Source organism: Ricinus communis, chromosome 1, assembly GCF_019578655.1.
Source record: "Ricinus communis isolate WT05 ecotype wild-type chromosome 1, ASM1957865v1, whole genome shotgun sequence".
Taxonomy (NCBI): domain Eukaryota; kingdom Viridiplantae; phylum Streptophyta; class Magnoliopsida; order Malpighiales; family Euphorbiaceae; genus Ricinus; species Ricinus communis.
In genome coordinates, this window is record NC_063256.1 from 6,715,356 (window position 1) to 6,735,246 (window position 19,891).

Genomic DNA, 19,891 nt, shown 5'->3' on the forward strand with positions numbered 1-19,891 from the left:
ATTTTTACTGAACATAGTATTCTAATTAAAAATATAATTGCTAGTCTAATAGAATCAATTAATTTGTAAAATAAAAATTATTATTTAATTATTAATTTATTGATTAATAAAATATAAAAATATAATTAACATATTATTTTCATGATAATATTAGTATTATTATTCTATTCAAAATTATTTATTAGTTACATAATAATTAAAATATTTTTAAATTAAAAATTATTTAACTAGAAATATAGTTTGTTAATTAATAATTAATAAAAAATATAAAATTATATATAAAATTCAATATTATGTTATCAAAAATAAATATATGTGTCAAAATAAAACTTTTATGCATTAAAAATTAAATATACATAAAAAATTTGAAAATATATATATAAATTTCTCAAAACTAATTCTTACATACATCTTTAAATTCTAATAAAAATGAATAAATAAATATATAAATTTTTTATTTTAATATCTTAATATAAATAATTAAATATATTTAATTATTTAAGATCTATCCATATACATTAATTATTTATAGATTAATATATAAATAAAGATATAAAATTTAATTATATAAAAAAGTTTTGTTTTCTAATATTTTAATTCAATTTTCTATTAATGTTTTATAACTCTAAAGTATTAATCCATTCTTTAAATTTAAATGTAGATAAAATTTTAATTTATATTTTATAATTATGACAAGATTAATTCATAAAATTGTCAAATTAGATCAAATGCATATATTACCGTAAGAATACGTCAAATTCTAAGCTCAGTGATTCAATATATTTATTTAGAATTTGTTTAACATTGAAAGTAATCTCAATTCTTTTGAAATTTTTAAATATTATATTTATAAAAAATGATTGATATTCTTTTTTAATAACACATATACTTAGAGCATTTTTAAATTTTTTTTTCAAAAAGCAGAAGGTTTAATTAATATAATTCTTTACAATTAAAAAATAAAAATAATCTTAAATGTATCTACATACGAATATAAAGAAAACATTATTTTAGTATTTTTATTTAAAATAAAATTTTATAGTAGTAATATATAATTTCTTTTATATATTTTTATTATATTTATTCAAATTAATATATAATTTATTTTCAAGTAGTTTTTATATCTTTTCTCAATGAAAATAAGAAATAAAAGAAAAAGATATTGAAAGTTGAAATAAAAAGAGTAAGACTTTTGATATTTTTTTCTTAATTTTTATTTTTATTACTATTTTTATTTCATTATAACTATTTTTAAAATTAAAACAATCTAATTACCTAATATTTTTATATATCTAATAATAATCTTTTTAAATTATATTATAAAAAATAAATTAATCTAATTTATTTGATTTTTTTCTAATTAATTATAAAAAATACGAATGAATGTTAAAAAGTAATCGTGATAAAGTAAGAGAGGAATAAAATATTTCAACTGGCGGGAATCTTTAGGCACGTGTCCAACAAACCCTAAAAACACCCATTATTCTCAGCTCTCTCCCTCATGTACCCGTTAAAAATCCCCAAAAGTAAGAGATCATATCTGAAGCTTTTAAGCTTGTAATGGTGGTAAAATTCACGTGTTGCAATCGTGATTTGAAGGATTTGAGATCCGAAGTAGAGTAATCAGTCTGGTCTCTGGTTAACGAAGGAGTAGCACAAGGTGGAGTTGCTGTAGAGGTGATTAATTCGACGAAACCGTTCCTGCAATCAAGGTAAATAACAGAAGATTCATTAGCTAGGATTTCAATTGAGGCACGTTTATTCCAGTGGCTACACCAATACTGCAACATCGTATCAGTTTCCAGTACGGAAGCAAGTATCGATGATTGCCACGGGCTTTTAGCCATTAGCCATTATCGGTGTTGATACGGCCGAGGAATCGCCCTGCTTAAAGATTAGCGTAGAAGGAGAAGGTTCGAAGAAAGTGGGGGAGAGAGAGACGATTGGTACGCTCAGTGTCGTTAATTATGATTGTATTCTTGATGCGGTTGTTTGCTTTTTAGTGCAGAACAGTTTGATGGAATAATAGATTGCAACACGTGTAGAAAATAAATTTGAGAACGACATTGCTGAAGAAGATTTACTGTATTTATGATTCGGGGAAGAAAAGAGAAGTGCCACTAATTCAATTAGGGTTTTTATTTTGGGAATTAGTATGTTGAGATGGAAAAAGAAATAGGAATAACGGTTTTCTGTATTTATATTTTCTTAGGCTCTTAAAAATATTTTAAATTGCCTGTTACATCCAAGTTTAGGGGCAAATTTGCCCAACTCTGGTTCTGTCTCTGGCTCAATTACTGGCTAAATCCCAGGTATGCTTTTCAAAACCCACATAATTTCTTCACATTTACATAATAACCTTAAAAAACCCATATATTATTCTCTCGTAAACCCAAAATTCACCACCCAAATCCAACCCTTTTCGAATCTGAAAGTTGAATGGCGAAAAGACCCAAAATTAGACTTTGCTATAGAGAAAGATAAGCGTTACAAACTTTGTTCACGCGTCGTTAAAGAGGTACTAAATGAACCAGGTCAAGTTATTCCACTCCGATACATTGAAAAAAGGCGGGAAAGGTTGCGCCTTCATGTCAAAGTTAAGACCTTTGTTAATCAGAACCCTGGGCTTTTCGGTACTTACTATGATAGAATTAAACCCAAAACAGATCCTGTCATGTTTTTGCGTGTCAGTGACAGAGTAAAGGAATTTCTTGAAGAAGAGAAAAGGATTCAGTTTAAAAATGAGGGGTTAATTGTGTCTAAATTGTGTAAGTTGCTTATGATGGCAAAGAATAAAGTGCTTAGTGCTGATAAGCTGGTTCATGTTAAGAGAGAGTTTGGTTTCCCTAATGATTTTATGGTTAACTTGGTGCCTAAGTACCCAAATTATTTTAGGTTAATTGGATGTCCTGGTGAGGGAAAATCGTTCTTGGAGTTGGTTGATTGGAACCCTGAGTTTGCTAAATCAGTTATTGAGCTAAGAGCTGAAGAGGAGTCAAGGCTAATGGGAATTCGAGTTAGGCCAAATTTTAGTTATAAGCTTCCTCCTGGGTTTTTCTTAAAGAAGGAAATGAGGGAGTGGGTTAGGGATTGGTTAGAGCTAGATTATATCTCACCATATGTGGATGTGTCACATTTGGATCAAGCTTCACCAGAAATGGAGAAGAGGACAGTTGGGGTTTTCCATGAGTTGTTATCGCTTTCGCTCTTTAAGAGGATTCCAGTTCCGATACTGGGTAAGTTCTGTGAGGAGTATAGGTTTTCCAATGCCTTTTCAAGTGTGTTTACTAGGCATTCAGGGATATTTTACATGTCATTAAAAGGGGGTATTAAGACTGCAATGCTAAGAGAAGCTTATAGGGATGGCGAGTTGATTGATAGGGATCCGTTGCATGAAATTAAGGATAAGTTTGTTGAGTTGTTGGAAGAGGGTTGGCTAGAGAGAGCAGAGCAGCTGAGGTCGCAAAAGGAAGTGGTAACAAAGGACATGGAAATGATGGCATTTGGGAAACTGGACCTGGATGAACAAGAGATTAGTGAGGAATCAGATTGGAGAGAGTTAAAGGAACAATCGGAAATGCTGGAAACAAGTGAGGATTCAGATTGAAGTTAAAGGAACAACTGAAATTGATGGCAATGAAGGATTGGGACCAGGGTGGCCAATCGAACAGCAAGGAATCCAATGTTCAAGGAACAGCTGTAAATTTCCAAGTTAGTGTGACTCTGAAAAAAAATAAATTAGGACTTAATGAAAGAGGGCATTCTAACTTGTCTTACATTAATGGTTTATGGAGCCACATATAGTCCATGATGTTTAAACATGTAAGTTGGATGATTGGTTCTAGCTATGATGGCCAGTGATTCTATTATCAATCTTTGCCTCTAGTGCATTAGAATTTAGTTTTCCATTTTTGTAAATCATCCCTGAATTTAATTTTCATGCAAATACTTGGATGTTGGGGGTGAGTACAACTGTTGATTAATCAAGAAATGATTATAAATTGACACAAATTCATTATTTTCTTTGTTTGATATAGATATTTAAAATTGTATCCACAATCTTTAGGCCTTGGACCTTATAAGCCTTTTGCTTTCGTACATTTAAGTATTGCTTTTACAGAATAGCTGTGAGTTTTTGGTTTCTATCCCTAATCAAAATTGATGAATATTAGATCCTGCACAGCACTATTTCAGCATCACTGTGATGGTAAAGAAAAATCTAGGAGTTTTAGTATGTTGCAGGAATCTGGTCTTGTTTGTCAGAATGAAACTTTTTGAGTCCTTTATTTTATATCAGTTGTGCACTATATGATTGCCTTGTACCATCCTGGTTCAAATTCTAAAATCAATTCTGATGTATTATCTGGGAAGGAGAGCTCTTGGAAGATTGAGAAGCTGCAGTATAGATGCAAATAAATTCATCTCTAACATTGCTGATACTCTCATACTGCCTTAGTAGCTTAAGAATTTGTAAACTTACTTGGACTTATCTCATTGTCTTAATTCATTAACATGTTGCCCCGTGCCCTGCTCAGTTTCTCTTGGACTGTTGATCTTCTCAGATGTTGTTATTTATTAATTTTATTTATCCTATGAACTTTTTCCTTGAATATTTGTCATGGAATTTTGTTGGTGATGGTATGAACATGTAGCCTGTAAGTGTGATTTGTGGCTATATCCTTCTAGTTCTGTCATCTTTTTCCCTTGAGAAGCAAGGTTTTTCATACTCTAAAGACTGACGAAGTGAGTTATATATCCGTCACTTAATCTGAAGATATGCTACGACCAACTTATTAATTTTCTTGTGGCTGATGCTGCACCAGTCCCGTTGTAACATTTGCTCTGAGTTTCGGTTGAAGCACTTGGTCAAAAGATATGTAAAACACTTAGGTGCATGATATCTGTGAGCTACATGAGCTAGCATGCATAAAGAAGGTGCCGGTTCTTATTCATGTATTAGTTGTTATTAATGTTAATTTACTCACTGATTTATGCCTTTCTACTAACTGATGGAAGAAATATATGGCTTTCACATTAGAATTATGGTCACCTTGTTTTCTTTTTTGATGGAGATAGGGCATTTTTCATTGGTCTTAGCCGTTAATGGAAGATCAATAGGTCACTGTAAGAACCTTTTTTGTCATCATTATGATGGACGAAATTCTGAAATATTGGTGTTGCCTCATTTCATTTCATTTCAATCCCAATTAGTCGTGAGTTATTGTTGTAGGAATATGGATTGTACTTTCCATTAGAATTGGTATGGTACCTAACTCCTTATCACACAAAATGAAAGAGGCAGTAAACTTCGGAGGCTACTCATCCATTATGCCAACTAACAAAGCGGCCTCACCCTCTTGGTTATTCCTTTCTTTCCTTTTCAATTGCCCCGGAGGGAAGTCTAACTAGTGGAAACAAGAAATTCGTGAGTAGGCACGTATAAAAGGAAGAACTGTTGTGAGATTCCATGAGCCATTCCTTTAACCATGCAAATGGAGATGGTCAAGACTCATATGTTAATGATTTTTGCTGTCTTCTTAGTATTTCTGCCCATGATGGGGGCTCAGCCATTTCACCACTCATTTTGTGCCTCCCAGTTTGCTCTAGCAAACTTTGCATGTGCAAGGTTACCATACTTCCCATTGCCACCTCCACCACCACCTCCTGCTCCACCTTTGCCGCCATCTCCTGCTCCACCCTTGCCGCCATCTCCTCCTGCTCCACCCTTGCCGCCAGCTCCTGCTCCCGAAGAACATAGACATCACCGTGTTCATCATCCAGGACATGGATATGGACATGGTCATGGTAACGGTAATGCTCTAGGACATGGTCATGGTCATTTTAACAGTAATGGTAAAGCTCCAGGGCATGGACATGCTCATGGTGACAATCACGGTCATGGTCATAGTCTAGAACATGGACATAATCATGGTAATGCTCCAAGGCATGGAGATGGTAATGATAATGGTCATGGCCACAATCTAGGACATGGACATGGTAATAATAACGGTCATGGTCACAATATGGGATATAAACATGGTCATATTAACGCTCCAAGGCATGGACACAGTAATGATAATGCTCACGACCACAAAGCACATGAACATGGTCATGGTAATGCTCAAAGGCATGAACATGGCCATGTTTATACTCCAAGGTATAGGCATGGAAGCAATCATAGTCATGGCCATGGTAGAGATCTGGAGAATGGTCATGAAGGATATAATGAAGTAGAGAGGCATGAACATGAGCATGAATCCAGGCATAGGCATAGGCATAGGCATGGACACAGGGGTGGTGGATATGAATCATCTGTGCAACAAGATTGTTGCAAGTGGCTGAATCAGTTAGATGATGAGTGTGTTTGCGGCCTGCTGGTTCGTTTGCCACCATCCCTCTCCAGGCTTGCCCATAGGTATACTCTCTACGTTGATGAGTCCTGCAGCGTAACTTATAATTGTGAAGGACGACTATTAAGACCATAAGAGAATTATGACTTATGGTGGTCGATAATGTCTAAACTCTGTTAATGTGAATCTGAAGCAAGTAGTGCACGGGTAAACTATAATGCTCTGGTGTATAAAGGTACTATCTTATATTTCTGATAGCTTTGGTTCAACTAGTGTTCACTAGCTGGGGGCATCACGTTCTTAATTAAGCTATTTTATATATTTATGTACTTTGATTGTTCAAGCCAAAGTCATTGGCATGTTACTACTTATTTTGATATGTGAAAATAAAAGCTTAAATATTATAAACTCATTGACTTTTTGCCCCTTGTCCATGTTCTCTTTTTCTGTTGACCCTGTCAGATGCTATTGATTTGAGGTAAAGACCAAGTTTTATCTATCCCTTGGCTTGTTTTCTTGAAAATTTTTCATGGCAACTTATTTCGATCCTCTTGGTTCAGTACAATTTATTGTTAATGGTTTAGAAAATGTAGCTGTAAGTGTAAGTTGTGGCTATGTCCTTCAAGCTTTGTCGCCTTTTTTTCCTTGAGAAGCAAGTTTTCTCATGCTCTAGTCCGAACCAAATGAAATCTATTTACTTAAAATGTGAAATCTTTTTGTGGTTGATGCTGCACTACTCCCATTTGTAAGATTTAATTTTCGATTTAGGCTGAAGCACAGAAGTAACAGCACCACTGCACCAGATGCATGGAATCTGTGAGCTAAATGAGTAAGCATAAAGAAGTTGCAAGTTCTTATTCATTTACTGCAGTTTTTAGTGTTACTTTACTCATTGCATCATGCCTTTCTACGAATTGAGGGGAAAAACGAAATATTATGGCCTTGGACACAGAGTCACATTATAATTCATTGTTTTTGACCGTTAATGATGGATCAATATGTCACTGTAAGAAGTTCTTTCATCATTAAGTTGGATGAAATCCTTAAATCTTGGCGTTGCCTCATTTCTTTATTAATTTGACCCTAATTAGTCGTGAATGATGCTTGTGTTCCCTTAGAATTGGAAATGGTATATGTTAACTAACTACTTTATCACACGAAAAGAATGAGACAGTAAACTTCGGAGGCTCTACTCCTTCATGATATCAACTAACACAACAGCTTCACCCTCTTGGTTATTCTTTTATTTGCTTTCTTTAATGCCCCCGCAAAGGAAAATCTAACTAGTTAAACAAGAAATTCATGAGGAGGCACATATATAAAAGGAAGGACTGGTGTGATATTCCTCGAACCACATTTCTTATATCAATAATAATTTCACACGTATTTGCAGAAGATGAAAATGGAGATGTTCAAGACTCATATGTTAATGATTTTTTCTTTCTTACTACTTGTGCTCAAGATGCAGGCTCAGCCATTTCACCGCCCACTTTGCACCACCCAGTTTGCTCGAGCGAACTATGCATGTACGAGGCTGCCATACATCCCAATGCCTAATCCTAAACCACCCTTGCCGTCATCTCCTCCTGCTCCACCCTTGCCACCAGCTCCTGGCCCTGAAGAGCTTAGTCATTACCATGGTCACAGCCACGGCCATGGCCACGGTCACAGTCCAAGACATGGGCATGGGCACGGACATGGCAAAGCTCCAGGGCATGGGCATGGTCATGATAATGCTCCAGGGCATGGACATGGGCATGGGCATGGGCATGCTGACAGTCAAAGACATGGACATGAACACGAACATGGTCATCGTAATTCTCCAGGGCATGAACATCGAAGAAATCATAGTCATGCCCATGGTAAATATCAGGGGAATGTACATGAACAGCAATATCTTCAAATACAGAGGCATGAAAATGAGCATGAATTCAGGCATAGGCATAGGGGTGGTGGACATGAATCATATTTGCAAAAGGAATGTTGCGACTTGCTGAATGACATAGATGACGAGTGTGCCTGTCTGCTGCTGGTTCATTTGCCGCCCGCCTTTTCCAGGCTTGCCCATACATATAATATCTATGTTGATGAGTCGTGCAGTGTAAGTTTTAAATGTGAAGGACGATTTTTTTAATAAGTCCATAACAGAATATAACTTGGTGGTGTCTCTCTTGGTCGATTATGTCTAAATTATTAGTTATCTGAGTTCTATTAATTTGAATCTGAAACAAGTATTGCCCGGATAAACTAAAATGCTTTGGTTCAGCTTGTGTTCACTAGCTTGGGCATCAGGTTCTTAAAATGTTGTAATATTTATCTACTTCAATTGTCCAAGCCAAAGTCATAGGTATGTTACTAATTATTTTGATATGTGAAATAAAAGCTGAAAGTTAGTTTAAGCAGTATCTTGGAAGATTCAATCTTTTGCGTGATTTTTGTATGAGAACAGGAAACTCTTCTCAGGAATAGTATTTTACTCCTGATTAATGAAATTTCAGACCCCTGTATATGCTGGCAAACTAAATAAAATAAACTCCTCTGCCCTGGCTAATGATCATTCAAGACTACACCTCTTGACTTGCTGCACTAGCTGGAAGCTGTATGATTGATTTGTTGAAGAGTTAAAGCTGCAAGGGTACAACAGCCAAGACAGGAAAGCTGAAAATTGGTTATTGTCTTGGCTCTCAGATTAACTTGATCAGAACTTTAGTATCTACAAGGAAAAATTAAAGAGCTTAGAAGAAACTGGTGATGTTCCCAGCAAATCAGCAGTAAGTTCATCTTGATGTTGAACTTCATACACGACTATTACATATATAAGTTCACAGCTCAGTCAGAGGCTTAGGAGGACATTGTCCACATATTCTGAATGCTGGGACATTGAACTTCGTAGATAGGAGGTGCATTAGGCCTTAAGGTCCCACAATGAGACAGTCATCTCTATATATGCATCCCACTCCATTGGAATTTAAACCAGGCATCTACAAATTAGAATTCCGGGTCTTAAATAATTTCTAATAACCTTTGTTGAACAACCCTCCTCGAGCCTACTAGAATTGAAGTTTCCTTAACCAATTTGAACTCTAAACCTTTCTAATCGCAGAGGTTTTGCTAATGTATCAGCCTAAAAGCTCAAACTTATAAATGAAACTCCAAGAATCCTTTTTAAGATCTTTAACAAGGTTCACTCGACTCAAATGTCGGGGAGGCTTAATTGAACTAATCAGGACAAGGGCATGAAGCAAGGGAATCTCAAACAATTGAGATGCTCTCAAAGAATCTCAACAAAGGGGATTGTTCATGTCCACTGTCCAGCCAGGATTGAAAGGGATACTTGTAAATATATATAGAGAGATATAGACTTCACTGGTCTGCAGAAATTGTATTTCATTAGAGAAGAATAAAAATGTATTCCATCAGTATTCAGTAGGAGCAAGGCTGGTGTGGTAGCACTAGCAACAACCATTAATTAGATCGTCGCGCATAGCAAGCCACCTAACTATTTGATCACAGAAAATGAATGTGCAGTCGTTAACAATTCAATATTGTCAACTAAAATAACCAAACTCACTCTTGTGATCACCCTTATTTTGTTTGTTTATCTCCTAAAGCATGAAAAACCTAACTTGGGAACAAGAACATTATGACTACATTGCTAGTAACTATATAAATAAACACGGACTAACAAGCGTCAGATGCCAAAAACACCTGCTGTAGCTGAATTAGCTCTCAGAAAATGGAAAGAATCAAGGTTCTTGCAATAACACTTTTGACAGCATTCTTAATGTTTATGCCTCAAGTTATTGGCATACCACAGCAGCCATCAAACCGCCCCTTATGCGTCTCTCAACTTACCCTAGCCAACTACGCTTGTGGAAGGCTGCCTCTGTGGTCTTCAGGACCTGAAACCCCATCATCCAACCTTGTGTTTCCTGATGATCACAGGCATGGTCATAGACACAGGCGTAGAAGCGAGGGCAAAGACCACGACCATGACACCCCTGTAGATGACTGCTGCCGATGGCTGAATGATCTTGATGACGAATGCATCTGTGAGTTGCTGGTTCGCTTGCCACCATTTCTTGCAAGGCCGTTGCATCAGTATACTGTCGTTATTGCTGATGCCTGCAACGTTACTTATACATGTAGTGGACGTGTGAGACCTTGATTTTATCGACTAACTTGTTCTCTGCTTCCTTCTGCTGTAACTTTGTTCAAATTCTGCCAGTATTGGTGGCGGTGTTGGTGTTGGTATTATTCTGATAGTAAATTAGCTTTATGCAAACCTTTTAAGTTCATTTATTGCTAGTCTCTTAATTACTTCTCCTTTGTACCTCTAGTAACTTTTCTGTTAAAAATAAAGTGTATCTCTCTCTCCCTCTTAGTTTCTGCAATGGCATACTAACTACTAACTAGAATTTGAATCTGCCATCCAACTATATACATATGCAATATGATATTTGAAATAAACTTCGCAGAAATTCATGTGTTTTAGGCCATTTCTTCTGCATCCTATTTCAGCTAACAGGAAAATGATCGTACTTGCATGGCTCATGAATACAACTCCAATATCATTCCCATTATTTTGATAAAATTAGTGTCTTTCAGGAAGGTCAGAAACCCGACAAGAAGATCACAGATGTCAGATAATCGGAACCAAACTAATAATAATAATGGTAACTGATTCACAAAAGTTTTATTCGAAGTCTCTATCTTTCATTTTCTGAGAAAGAATAATTGCCAAATTGGTTTTACTAGTACGCACAAAGTCATTCTGTTTGCATTCGATTCCATCATGGGAAAGGTTCGAAGAGATCAACGAGTGTGATGTGGTATATATTTTTCACCTTGCAATATAAGTGTCCAATGCAAAGAAAATCCAAACTGTATGATAAAAATAGAATGGAAGAGTGTGAACGAGTCTAAACAAATTAAACCAAATCTTGTCTTATTATTAGTATAACTTTTTGAGTTAAGCTTGTCAGTTTTTTTACCCTTTACATTACAAACTTCTTTATAGCTTTTATATATATCTTCAACTCGAGCATCCTGTTATGTGTTAATAGACATTTACATTGTTGAGCAAGTGTTTGAGTGGGAGCTTTCATTTTGCAATTTCTTTTAACCCTTTATTCTGTCAGGAGATTTGTTATCCAGTTCAAAAGTACTTTCTTTGGCTACATTAAAAAGTAGTAAATGAGACTGAATAAACCACACAACTCCTGGCATATCTGATGACCTGTTTTGGCTCTGTACAAGTGCAGAATCCACCCCATACACTTGCATATCTTTCCATTGCTGCCCTTTCATTCTTCTTTTTATCCTCCTTGCTATCTTTTGCCTTCCCAAATATTTGTCCTGCTCTTGCTTGCGTTACTGAACATTATCTAGTCGTCCTCAATTTCTCTCTTTATTAAATTTTTCTTTGGATGAAACCAAAGGTCAGATGATATATGGGCAAAGTTTCGAGATCTAATCCACTTCCTTAGACAAGTTTATGCATGCATTCATGATTTATCTTCTAATTAATAATTAACCACAAGACCGGTAATGATAGAATGAAGATCAAATCCGCTATCACTAAGACTGACTCTTTGATATAGCCAGCAAGCATGTAAGAAGAATAAGCTGACAGAGTAGAAAATAAACAACAAAATTCTGTCAGGTTTTTCTCTAAAACAACTTCTATCCTACACTTGGATGCTCCAAAGGTTGACTTAATTGATTCGGGTGACATTGGTCCAACATATATAAGGAGCTTCCTCCATCACTACCTGAAAGAAAATCTCTTTTTTCCTTTTTGTTAAAGGGAAAAATAACAGAGAAAGAAATAATAGAGGCACATCAGGAAGAACATCATATATTTAACAAAACCTGAAGTATCTATCAAGGTCCAAGAAGAGAAAAAAGGGGGATGTAATGCGATTCCATTCCATGCTAAAAGAGGCTTCTTTTGAACTTTTGAACTTGAAAGGCTATTTATTTAGCTTAAGGAAAGACAGAAAAGAAAATTAAAAGAAAAATAAAATTAAAAAGAATGTGATGTTTTATTTTTGTTATTTCTCACTTTTTCAAATAGGTCCAAATAGCATTTTATTCTTGTAAGGATATCATATCATATCATATCATTTGCATTTATATATACTATATAGCTGGAACCAGTTGCCATGAAAATGACATTGCTTTTCTTTCTTTCTCTTTTTCTTTTCTTCGAGATGTATTATTATGGGTTAATTTTTCCAATTTTCATGAACACACTGTTAGTATGGAGATTTGGAAATAATTAAATAAATCACTTGTTATAGTCTAACTCAAAAGATAAAAATTAAAAAGAAGTTGAACTGCATAAAGTAGAGAACAAATCCAATTAATAATTAACCTAAGCTTGGATTAAATCATTCTTTAATCTTGGATAGCACAATAAAAGGTTCTACATCTAATCTTCCCATATAAATAAATATACCAAACACCACCATTGTTATTATATATCAGTTGCTATCCTTTGTGCCTTTACAATCATAAAATCAATGATAAAGAGGTCTTGGAATCATCATATCTCAAGAATAAAGAAAGAAAGAAAACTTTGCTGTTGAGAGTCAATTGAAGTGAATAAATCTTTTGGGGTGGACTCAAAGTTTATTTGGAATTAAGGGTCAGAAGAATAGACCTTTTTCTTATTGCATAGAATTGTTCTTTAAAGAATCATAAGCTAAAAACACATTGGCTGGTTTAGCATTTAGACTACACCACTATGTAATTTAGTATGCATTTGATTCATAAACTGTAGTTATTAGAATAAAAGAAAAAGAATCAATAAACACTTGTGATTTGACAGTATCTTTCCCAACAAATTAAAAAAAAAAAAAAAAAAGGAGAAATCAGAATAATTTTTTCATAGATTATAGAAGTATCTTGGTTAATCAGATCAGACTATCATTGGCTACATATTACCATCATAATAATTCGTATAATAACAACAGGACCACCGAAGTAAAGCTCTATTATCTTCCCTTAAAAGAAAAAGAAAAAAGAAAATTACGAATAGACTTATAACGATAGGATGTCATAACGATAATTTAGTAAAATCATTTATTAATTATTTTTAATATGGTTTAGAGAATTGGAAAACCCTTAAAACAACGAATTTAGGAAAGAAGTTAATTGTATTATTAGGCACATAATAACTGTACAAATAGAATATCTATATAAAACTATATGTATAAGATGTAATAATACAACTAATAGAGAAATGAAACGTATACTCTATCCATTTTTTTTTTTACTTTTTGGATTTCATCAGAGAGTTACATAATATAAAATAATTATCTTTTTATCATTTATTTATCATAAACGTGATAATAATTCATGGGCTATATATTATATCACATCAAATTCAATTTTCTTTTAATAGATGCCAAATGAAACTATTGATTCGCATATGAATTTTCTTTTTTCTAGGAATAGCAATGAGATAGTGGGGGGATGTAATTTTCTTGATAAAAAAACGTTTAGTAATTAACTTATAATACTATGAATTATTGAACTATTTTCAGTTGTTAAAAATATTATCCAATATTTTAATACCAAACTAAGTGTATGAGAAATCAATAAACTTTTAAGTAAATAGATAACATATATCTCTAACAAATAATAAAACTATTGACAGGTTTATTTGAATCATATATATATATACAGAGTTGCCATGGGATGATATCTTTGGCAACAGAGAAAGATGGTGAAGATGGAAGATTTGGTTTTGCAAGATTAAGAAGGAAATCATGAACAACGACAGCACATCGATCCGTGGCCTTCCTTCACTGTTACAATTAAGGATTTGAAGTCCATGAAGATTGGTTTTCGTTATGGATAAGTAAAAGGATTCTTTTAAATATAAGAAGTAAAATATTTTATTTAAATTTAATAAATTTTATATTTTATTTTATTTAAGTCTAATAATATAAAAAAAATTTATATAGTTTAACTCTAAATATTAAAAATTAAATTTGAGTGTTATTTTATAATATGATTATTTAAAATAAAAAGTAAATTAAAAATATTTTTAAATTTTATCATCCATTATCTAATAATATTAATAAAATTTAAATTGTAACAATTTTATTATGTTGTCGACACCCTAGTCTGTAATGAGAATAAATTAAAACTTCATTAAATAAAAGTAAATAAAATAAAAATTAGATAAATCTAAAATTTTAACAGGAAGATTGCTGGCTTATAATTCTAACCATTAGATGATGATACTATCTGCTAGACTGGCTGCTCAATTTTAATAGATTAATTATAATATGTAAAACATGTTATTTTATTCTAATAAATTTAATTAGCTGCACCAATAAAATATTAAATAAATTAGCTCACTTTTTATATTTAAATATTTGACTAGTGTGACTAAATTAACTACAGAAATGTAAAACAGCCTATGTAATAAAAAAAAACATTATCAACAATCAAAAGAAAACAAATGTATTTATAGTAAAAAAAGCCAAAAGAAATTAGGGTTCAGAAAATAAATGAAAGCGGAAAAAAATATACAAGTTAAGTTGTAATTTGTACGGAAAAAATGAATTCACACGTGCGGTGGATTGGAGCCGCAAGTACTGACACCTGAAGTTGCCATCCAACTGTACGGCCACACGCCATTTAATAAAAGGAGCACACATTTTCTCGTACAGAACATGTTAGTAGAGTGATAAAATATTATTTTTAAAATTCTACTATATTTATATATTAAAATTTAAATTTTCAATTAAACTAAGATTTAACCATTTTAATTTTCATGATCTTTAGATTCTATTCCATCGGTTATGTTACAGTTTTTACTAAATTTAACAAACATATGATAATTCGAATATGAACTATGAAACGAAGGGTAGTTTCTTTCAACTAAAACAGCTGCATGCCCTCATTGTTGTTATTATAATTACTTAATATTGATGACTAATTTACTTTACTTTTTTTTTTCTGTTTCAAATGCAAGTTTTTACTTTTATAATTAAAATTAAAAATAATAAATGTAATATCTCTAACTTTTGAATTTTATTTTTATTTTTTTAAAATATTTTTTGATGAATAAATATTTTCAGTGTTAAATTAGATATTTAATGTAATAATTTAATAATCGAATAATATAAGTAATATTTAAATTAATATTATCTAATAATTATATTATATTAATTTTTGATAAATTTTAAATGTAGTTTTGTGATTTTAAATAAAATAAGTCAAAAATTTTGTTAAGTTAATTTTAACATGTACATTTATTTTTAAAATACACGATGAGCCTAAATTAAAGTTGGTTAGTTTGGAATATGAATATATATATATATATATATATATATATATATATATATATATATATATAATCTTTATACATTAAACTATTTACACTATTCAGTTAGAACTTAAATAATCAAGATATCTAACATGACAGTGTAATTTCTCCAGCATAGTGCTAGCTTCATCTCTTCTTTTTTGTGATTTATGGTGTCGTCTTCATCAATAGAGGTGGATCAAGAAAAGCAAATGGAACTGAATAACGATGGTTTGGTCGGACTAGTTTTAGAGGAGGAGGAGGAGGATACTATGGGGCTAGACAAGGATTTTCAATGGTGCTTAGTTGATCGTGTGTTGGCTGACAAAATGATCAACTTTCAAGCCATGAGAAATACTATAGCAATGCTATGGCGGCCATTACAAGGAGTGTGTATCAAAGAACTCAGTGATAATGGTGAACGAGAGGAGCAGCGTTACCTTTTCCAATTCTTTCATGGGGTTGATGTCAAAAGGATAGAGAATGGAGGTCCTTGGACTTTCAACAATTATCATATCCTTTTACATAGATTGAAGGAGAAGGAAAATCCTCATAAAGTGGAACTGAAATGGACTAATTTCTTGATTCAAGTCTACCATCTTCCAATAGGTTTCTGGCGCGAAAAGGTGGCAAAAAGTATTGGAAACTATGTTGGCGAGTACTTAGAATCCGACCTAAATAATTTTCATGGCACATGGAGGGAATATATTCGTCTAAGGGTGAGAGTGGACTCTGCCAAACCACTATTGGCTAACATGAAGATTAAGAAGGTTGGAGGTGAGTGGTCTGCAATTGATTTCAAGTATGAAAGGCTTAGCATATTCTATTTCATATGTGGTCACATAGGCCATTTGGATAGATTTTGTAGAAAAGTTCTGGAAAACCCGGATGTTGAACGCCTTTTATCAAAAGACATCCGAGCAGCTCTAAAAAGAACAATGGCAGGAAGCGCCGGCGAGCGATGGCTAAGGGATGGAAGATCGAGCAAATCAGGGCAAGTATGGAGGAATCCTCTCGAATTTGAAAGTAGCGTGATTCAAGGAACGGTTAAGGAAGTTGCGAGATCAAAGGAACAAGGAAGGAAAGATTATAGAGGAGGAGGAGGCGAAAATATTGGGAGTAATTCTAATAGTAATCCCGTGGATATATCTCTTTCAAATTTAAATGACACTTCGAATAAGGAAGGAATCATTATCCATGATGATAAGAGGAGAAAAAGGGAGGCTGGAGAAGACCACAAAAAAAAAATGTTGACCAAAAGATGGGCCTAGCAACATCAGAGGCGCAAACTGGGAATGAGACACAATGTTATTTGGTTCATGATCCAAAAAACTTGAAGGAGGCGAGCCTTGGCAGGGACCAAGCTTGCAAACAAAGATGAGTGTTATTAGTTGGAATTGTTGTGGGCTTGGCAACCCATGGACAATTCAAGCTAATAACACTCATCTTTGTTTGTAGGCCTGGTCCTTGCCAAGGCCCGCCTCCTTACAATTCAAGCTCTTTGGAGTATGGATTTTGCAAAGAGGCCACATTTTCTTTTCCTTATTGAAACTTTTTCTAGTAGAGGAAAAATTGAAAGTATTAAATGTGTGTTGGGTTTTGACTTTGTTTTTGTTGCTGATGCAAGAGGCCACAATGGTGGGCTTGCTCTTTTTTAGAATAAAGAGAATAAAGTTAATCTTTTGAGTTTTCCCATTATTTTATTGATGTTGAAGTTAGTCTCATTGATGGTATTCCATGGCGCCTTACTGGATTCTATAGTATGCCAAATCGTAGTAGAAGGAGAGAAAGTTTGAATCTTCTAAAAAACTTAGCACATTCATCTACTTTACCTTGGGTGTGCATGGGTGACTTTAATGATATTTTGGACCCAAGTGAGAAGAGGGGTGGAGTGTTACAGCCAAGGTAGCTTATTGAAGGATTTAGAGATGTTGTTGATGTTACGGGCCTAATGGATATAAATTATTATGGGTGCCCTTTTACATAGGAAAGAGGAAGAGGTGGAGATAATTGGGTACAGGAAAGGTTAGATAGGGCTCTGGGCTCAAATAGTTGGATTGTTATTTATAAAGGAGCTGTAGTGTCCACAATAGAAACAAATGTGTCCGACCATTTACCCATATTCCTCCAGATTTATAGAAAACAAGATAAGGAAGGAGGTCATCGTTTTAGATTCGAAAATCTTTGGATGCAATACAAAGAAAGTGAAGATATTGTTGCAGCTAGTTGGCATGCGGATCGCAATGCCGATATTATAAATACAGTAAGTCAAGATCTGAAGAAGTGGGGGTAGAAAAATGTGAATGGTTTTACAACCAGAATGAATTCGCTGAAAAGAAGAATGGAGTTGCTGCGTATGAGAACGGATAGTGAAGGTCTAAAGGAATTCAATGAAGCTTCGTGTGAGCTAGCTATAATACAAGATGACTATAACAGGTTCTGGAAACAACAAGCAAAACAGATGTGGTATAGGGGAGGTGATTTAAATACCAAATCTTTTTATAATATGGCATCAGCTAAAAGGAAGAAAAATGGTATTTCTAAGCTCAAGGATGAGAATGGTTAGTGGATTCATTAGGGAGAAGGCTTGGAAGAGTTGGTGAAAAATTACTTTCAGACGCTGTCCACTTCAGTAAAAGAGGATGTCGAGTTGGGTAATGGGGTGGGTAAGAGAGTTTCAGATCAGCAAAATGAAGATATGCTTGCCGAAGTCACAGAAGGAGAAGTTAAGGCTGCTGTATTCTCTCAACATCCAGACAAATCTCCAGGTATGGATGGTATGTCCACTGCTTTTTTTCCAGCGTTATTGGGATGTTATAAAGATGGAAGTGGTTGAAGCGGTTAGAAAGTGTCTGAAATTGAGCTCTTTCCCATCTGAAATGCTAGACACGGTGGTAACTCTAATTCCAAAAAAGGTGACACCAGTTTCGGTATGTGATTTTCGACCCATCTCTTTATGTAATGTCTTTTATAAAGTGGTGGCTAAGGTTCTATCAAATAGAATCAAATAGATTTTTCCACACTTAATTTCAAAAAATCAAAGTGCCTTTGTAGATAAGATACGCATTACTGACAATATAATGTTGTCCTTTGAAACAATGCACTACCTGAGTAGGAAGAGGCAAGGGAAAGATGGATATGCAACGCTTAAACTCGATATGAGTAAAACAGATGACAGGGTTGAGTGGATTTTTTTGGAGAAGGTACTACTGAGTTTAGGGTTTGATGCCAAAATAGTCCAAACTTTGATGGCTTGTGTAAAAAATGTGAGATATTTCATTGTTCATGGGAATAAACAAATTGGGCCTATCAATACCGTCTAGAGGTTTAAGACAAGGAGACCCCCTGTCTCCTTATTTATTTATCATGTGTGCAGATTGGTTGAGCAATATGATAAATGAAACAGTTGCAAAAAAAGAGATCCATGGGGTTCGTGTGTGTAGAGGTGCTCCAGCTATCTCACACCTTTTTTTCGCAGATGACAGTCTTTTATTTTTTAGAACCAATTTAATTGAGCTAGGTCACATCAAATATTTTCTAAAACAGTACGATTCTATCTCGGGACAGATGATGAATTTTGCTAAATCTGCAATTTTATTTATAGTCCAAATGTGCATGAAGATTGCAAGAGATTAATAATGGAGAATTTGGGTGTAGCTGAAATGGGGATAGATGGTAAATATTTGGGCCTTCCTTATTCTGTTGGAAAAAATAAGCAGATGGTTTTTAGTATTTTGAAGGACAAAATTTGGAGGAAAATCCAAGGTTGGAAGGGGAAGTTTATTTCGGGCGGTGGAAGAGAAGTATTGATTAAGAATGTGTTGCAGTTAATCCCCACGTATTGGTTCAACATTTTTAGTGTCCCAATATCTGTCTGCAAGGATATTGAGAAAATGCTTAATTCCTTTTGGTGGGGTACAAGGAGAAATAATGGGAGTGGGGGCATTATATGGTCTACTTGGGAAAGCTTATGCAAACCAAAGAGTTATGGAGGACTGGGGTTCCAAAAAATTCATGATTTCAATAGGGCAATGTTGTGCAAACAGGCTTGGAGATTGCTATTGAACCCAAATTCTCTTGTTGGGCAAGTGTATAAAGCTCGTTATTATCCAACTGGTACTTTTCTTTCTTCAAAACTTGGTGCAAATCCAAGTTTCATTTGGGCCAGTCTCCAGAAAATTAGTGATGTTATTCGGAGAGGAACAAGATGGAA

General features: G+C 34.0%; 4 protein-coding genes across 5 annotated transcripts; all 4 read left to right on the top strand.

Annotated features, from left to right (window-relative positions):
• The first annotated feature begins 1,430 nt into the window (after window positions 1-1,430).
• On the top strand, window positions 1,431-4,018 carry LOC8266775 (protein WHAT'S THIS FACTOR 1 homolog, chloroplastic). The gene has a single exon (XM_015727747.3). It carries the CDS (start codon window positions 2,315-2,317, stop codon window positions 3,605-3,607), a length of 1,293 nt encoding a protein of 430 aa, XP_015583233.3. The 5' UTR covers window positions 1,431-2,314; the 3' UTR covers window positions 3,608-4,018.
• Window positions 4,019-5,454: 1,436 nt separating this feature from the next.
• LOC107262363 (histidine-rich glycoprotein-like) lies at window positions 5,455-6,762 on the top strand. Its single transcript, XM_015727742.3, has one exon. The coding sequence runs from the start codon at window positions 5,487-5,489 to the stop codon at window positions 6,483-6,485; it is 999 nt and encodes a 332-aa protein (XP_015583228.1). The 5' UTR covers window positions 5,455-5,486; the 3' UTR covers window positions 6,486-6,762.
• Window positions 6,763-6,899: 137 nt separating this feature from the next.
• Window positions 6,900-8,755, top strand: LOC8266773 (histidine-rich glycoprotein). Of its 2 annotated transcripts, none has more exons than XM_002533022.3 (2): window positions 6,900-7,179; window positions 7,813-8,755. In XM_002533022.3, exon 2 carries the CDS (start codon window positions 7,813-7,815, stop codon window positions 8,482-8,484), a length of 672 nt encoding a protein of 223 aa, XP_002533068.2. In that variant the 5' UTR covers window positions 6,900-7,179; the 3' UTR covers window positions 8,485-8,755. The 2 variants fall into 2 exon arrangements, with proteins under 2 accessions (XP_002533068.2, XP_015583229.1); XM_015727743.2 differs by having other exon boundaries at window positions 7,819-8,755.
• A 1,281-nt stretch (window positions 8,756-10,036) lies between these two features.
• Window positions 10,037-10,648, top strand: LOC8266772. Its single transcript, XM_002533021.4, has one exon. It carries the CDS (start codon window positions 10,087-10,089, stop codon window positions 10,516-10,518), a length of 432 nt encoding a protein of 143 aa, XP_002533067.1. The 5' UTR covers window positions 10,037-10,086; the 3' UTR covers window positions 10,519-10,648.
• The last annotated feature ends 9,243 nt before the right edge of the window (window positions 10,649-19,891 follow it).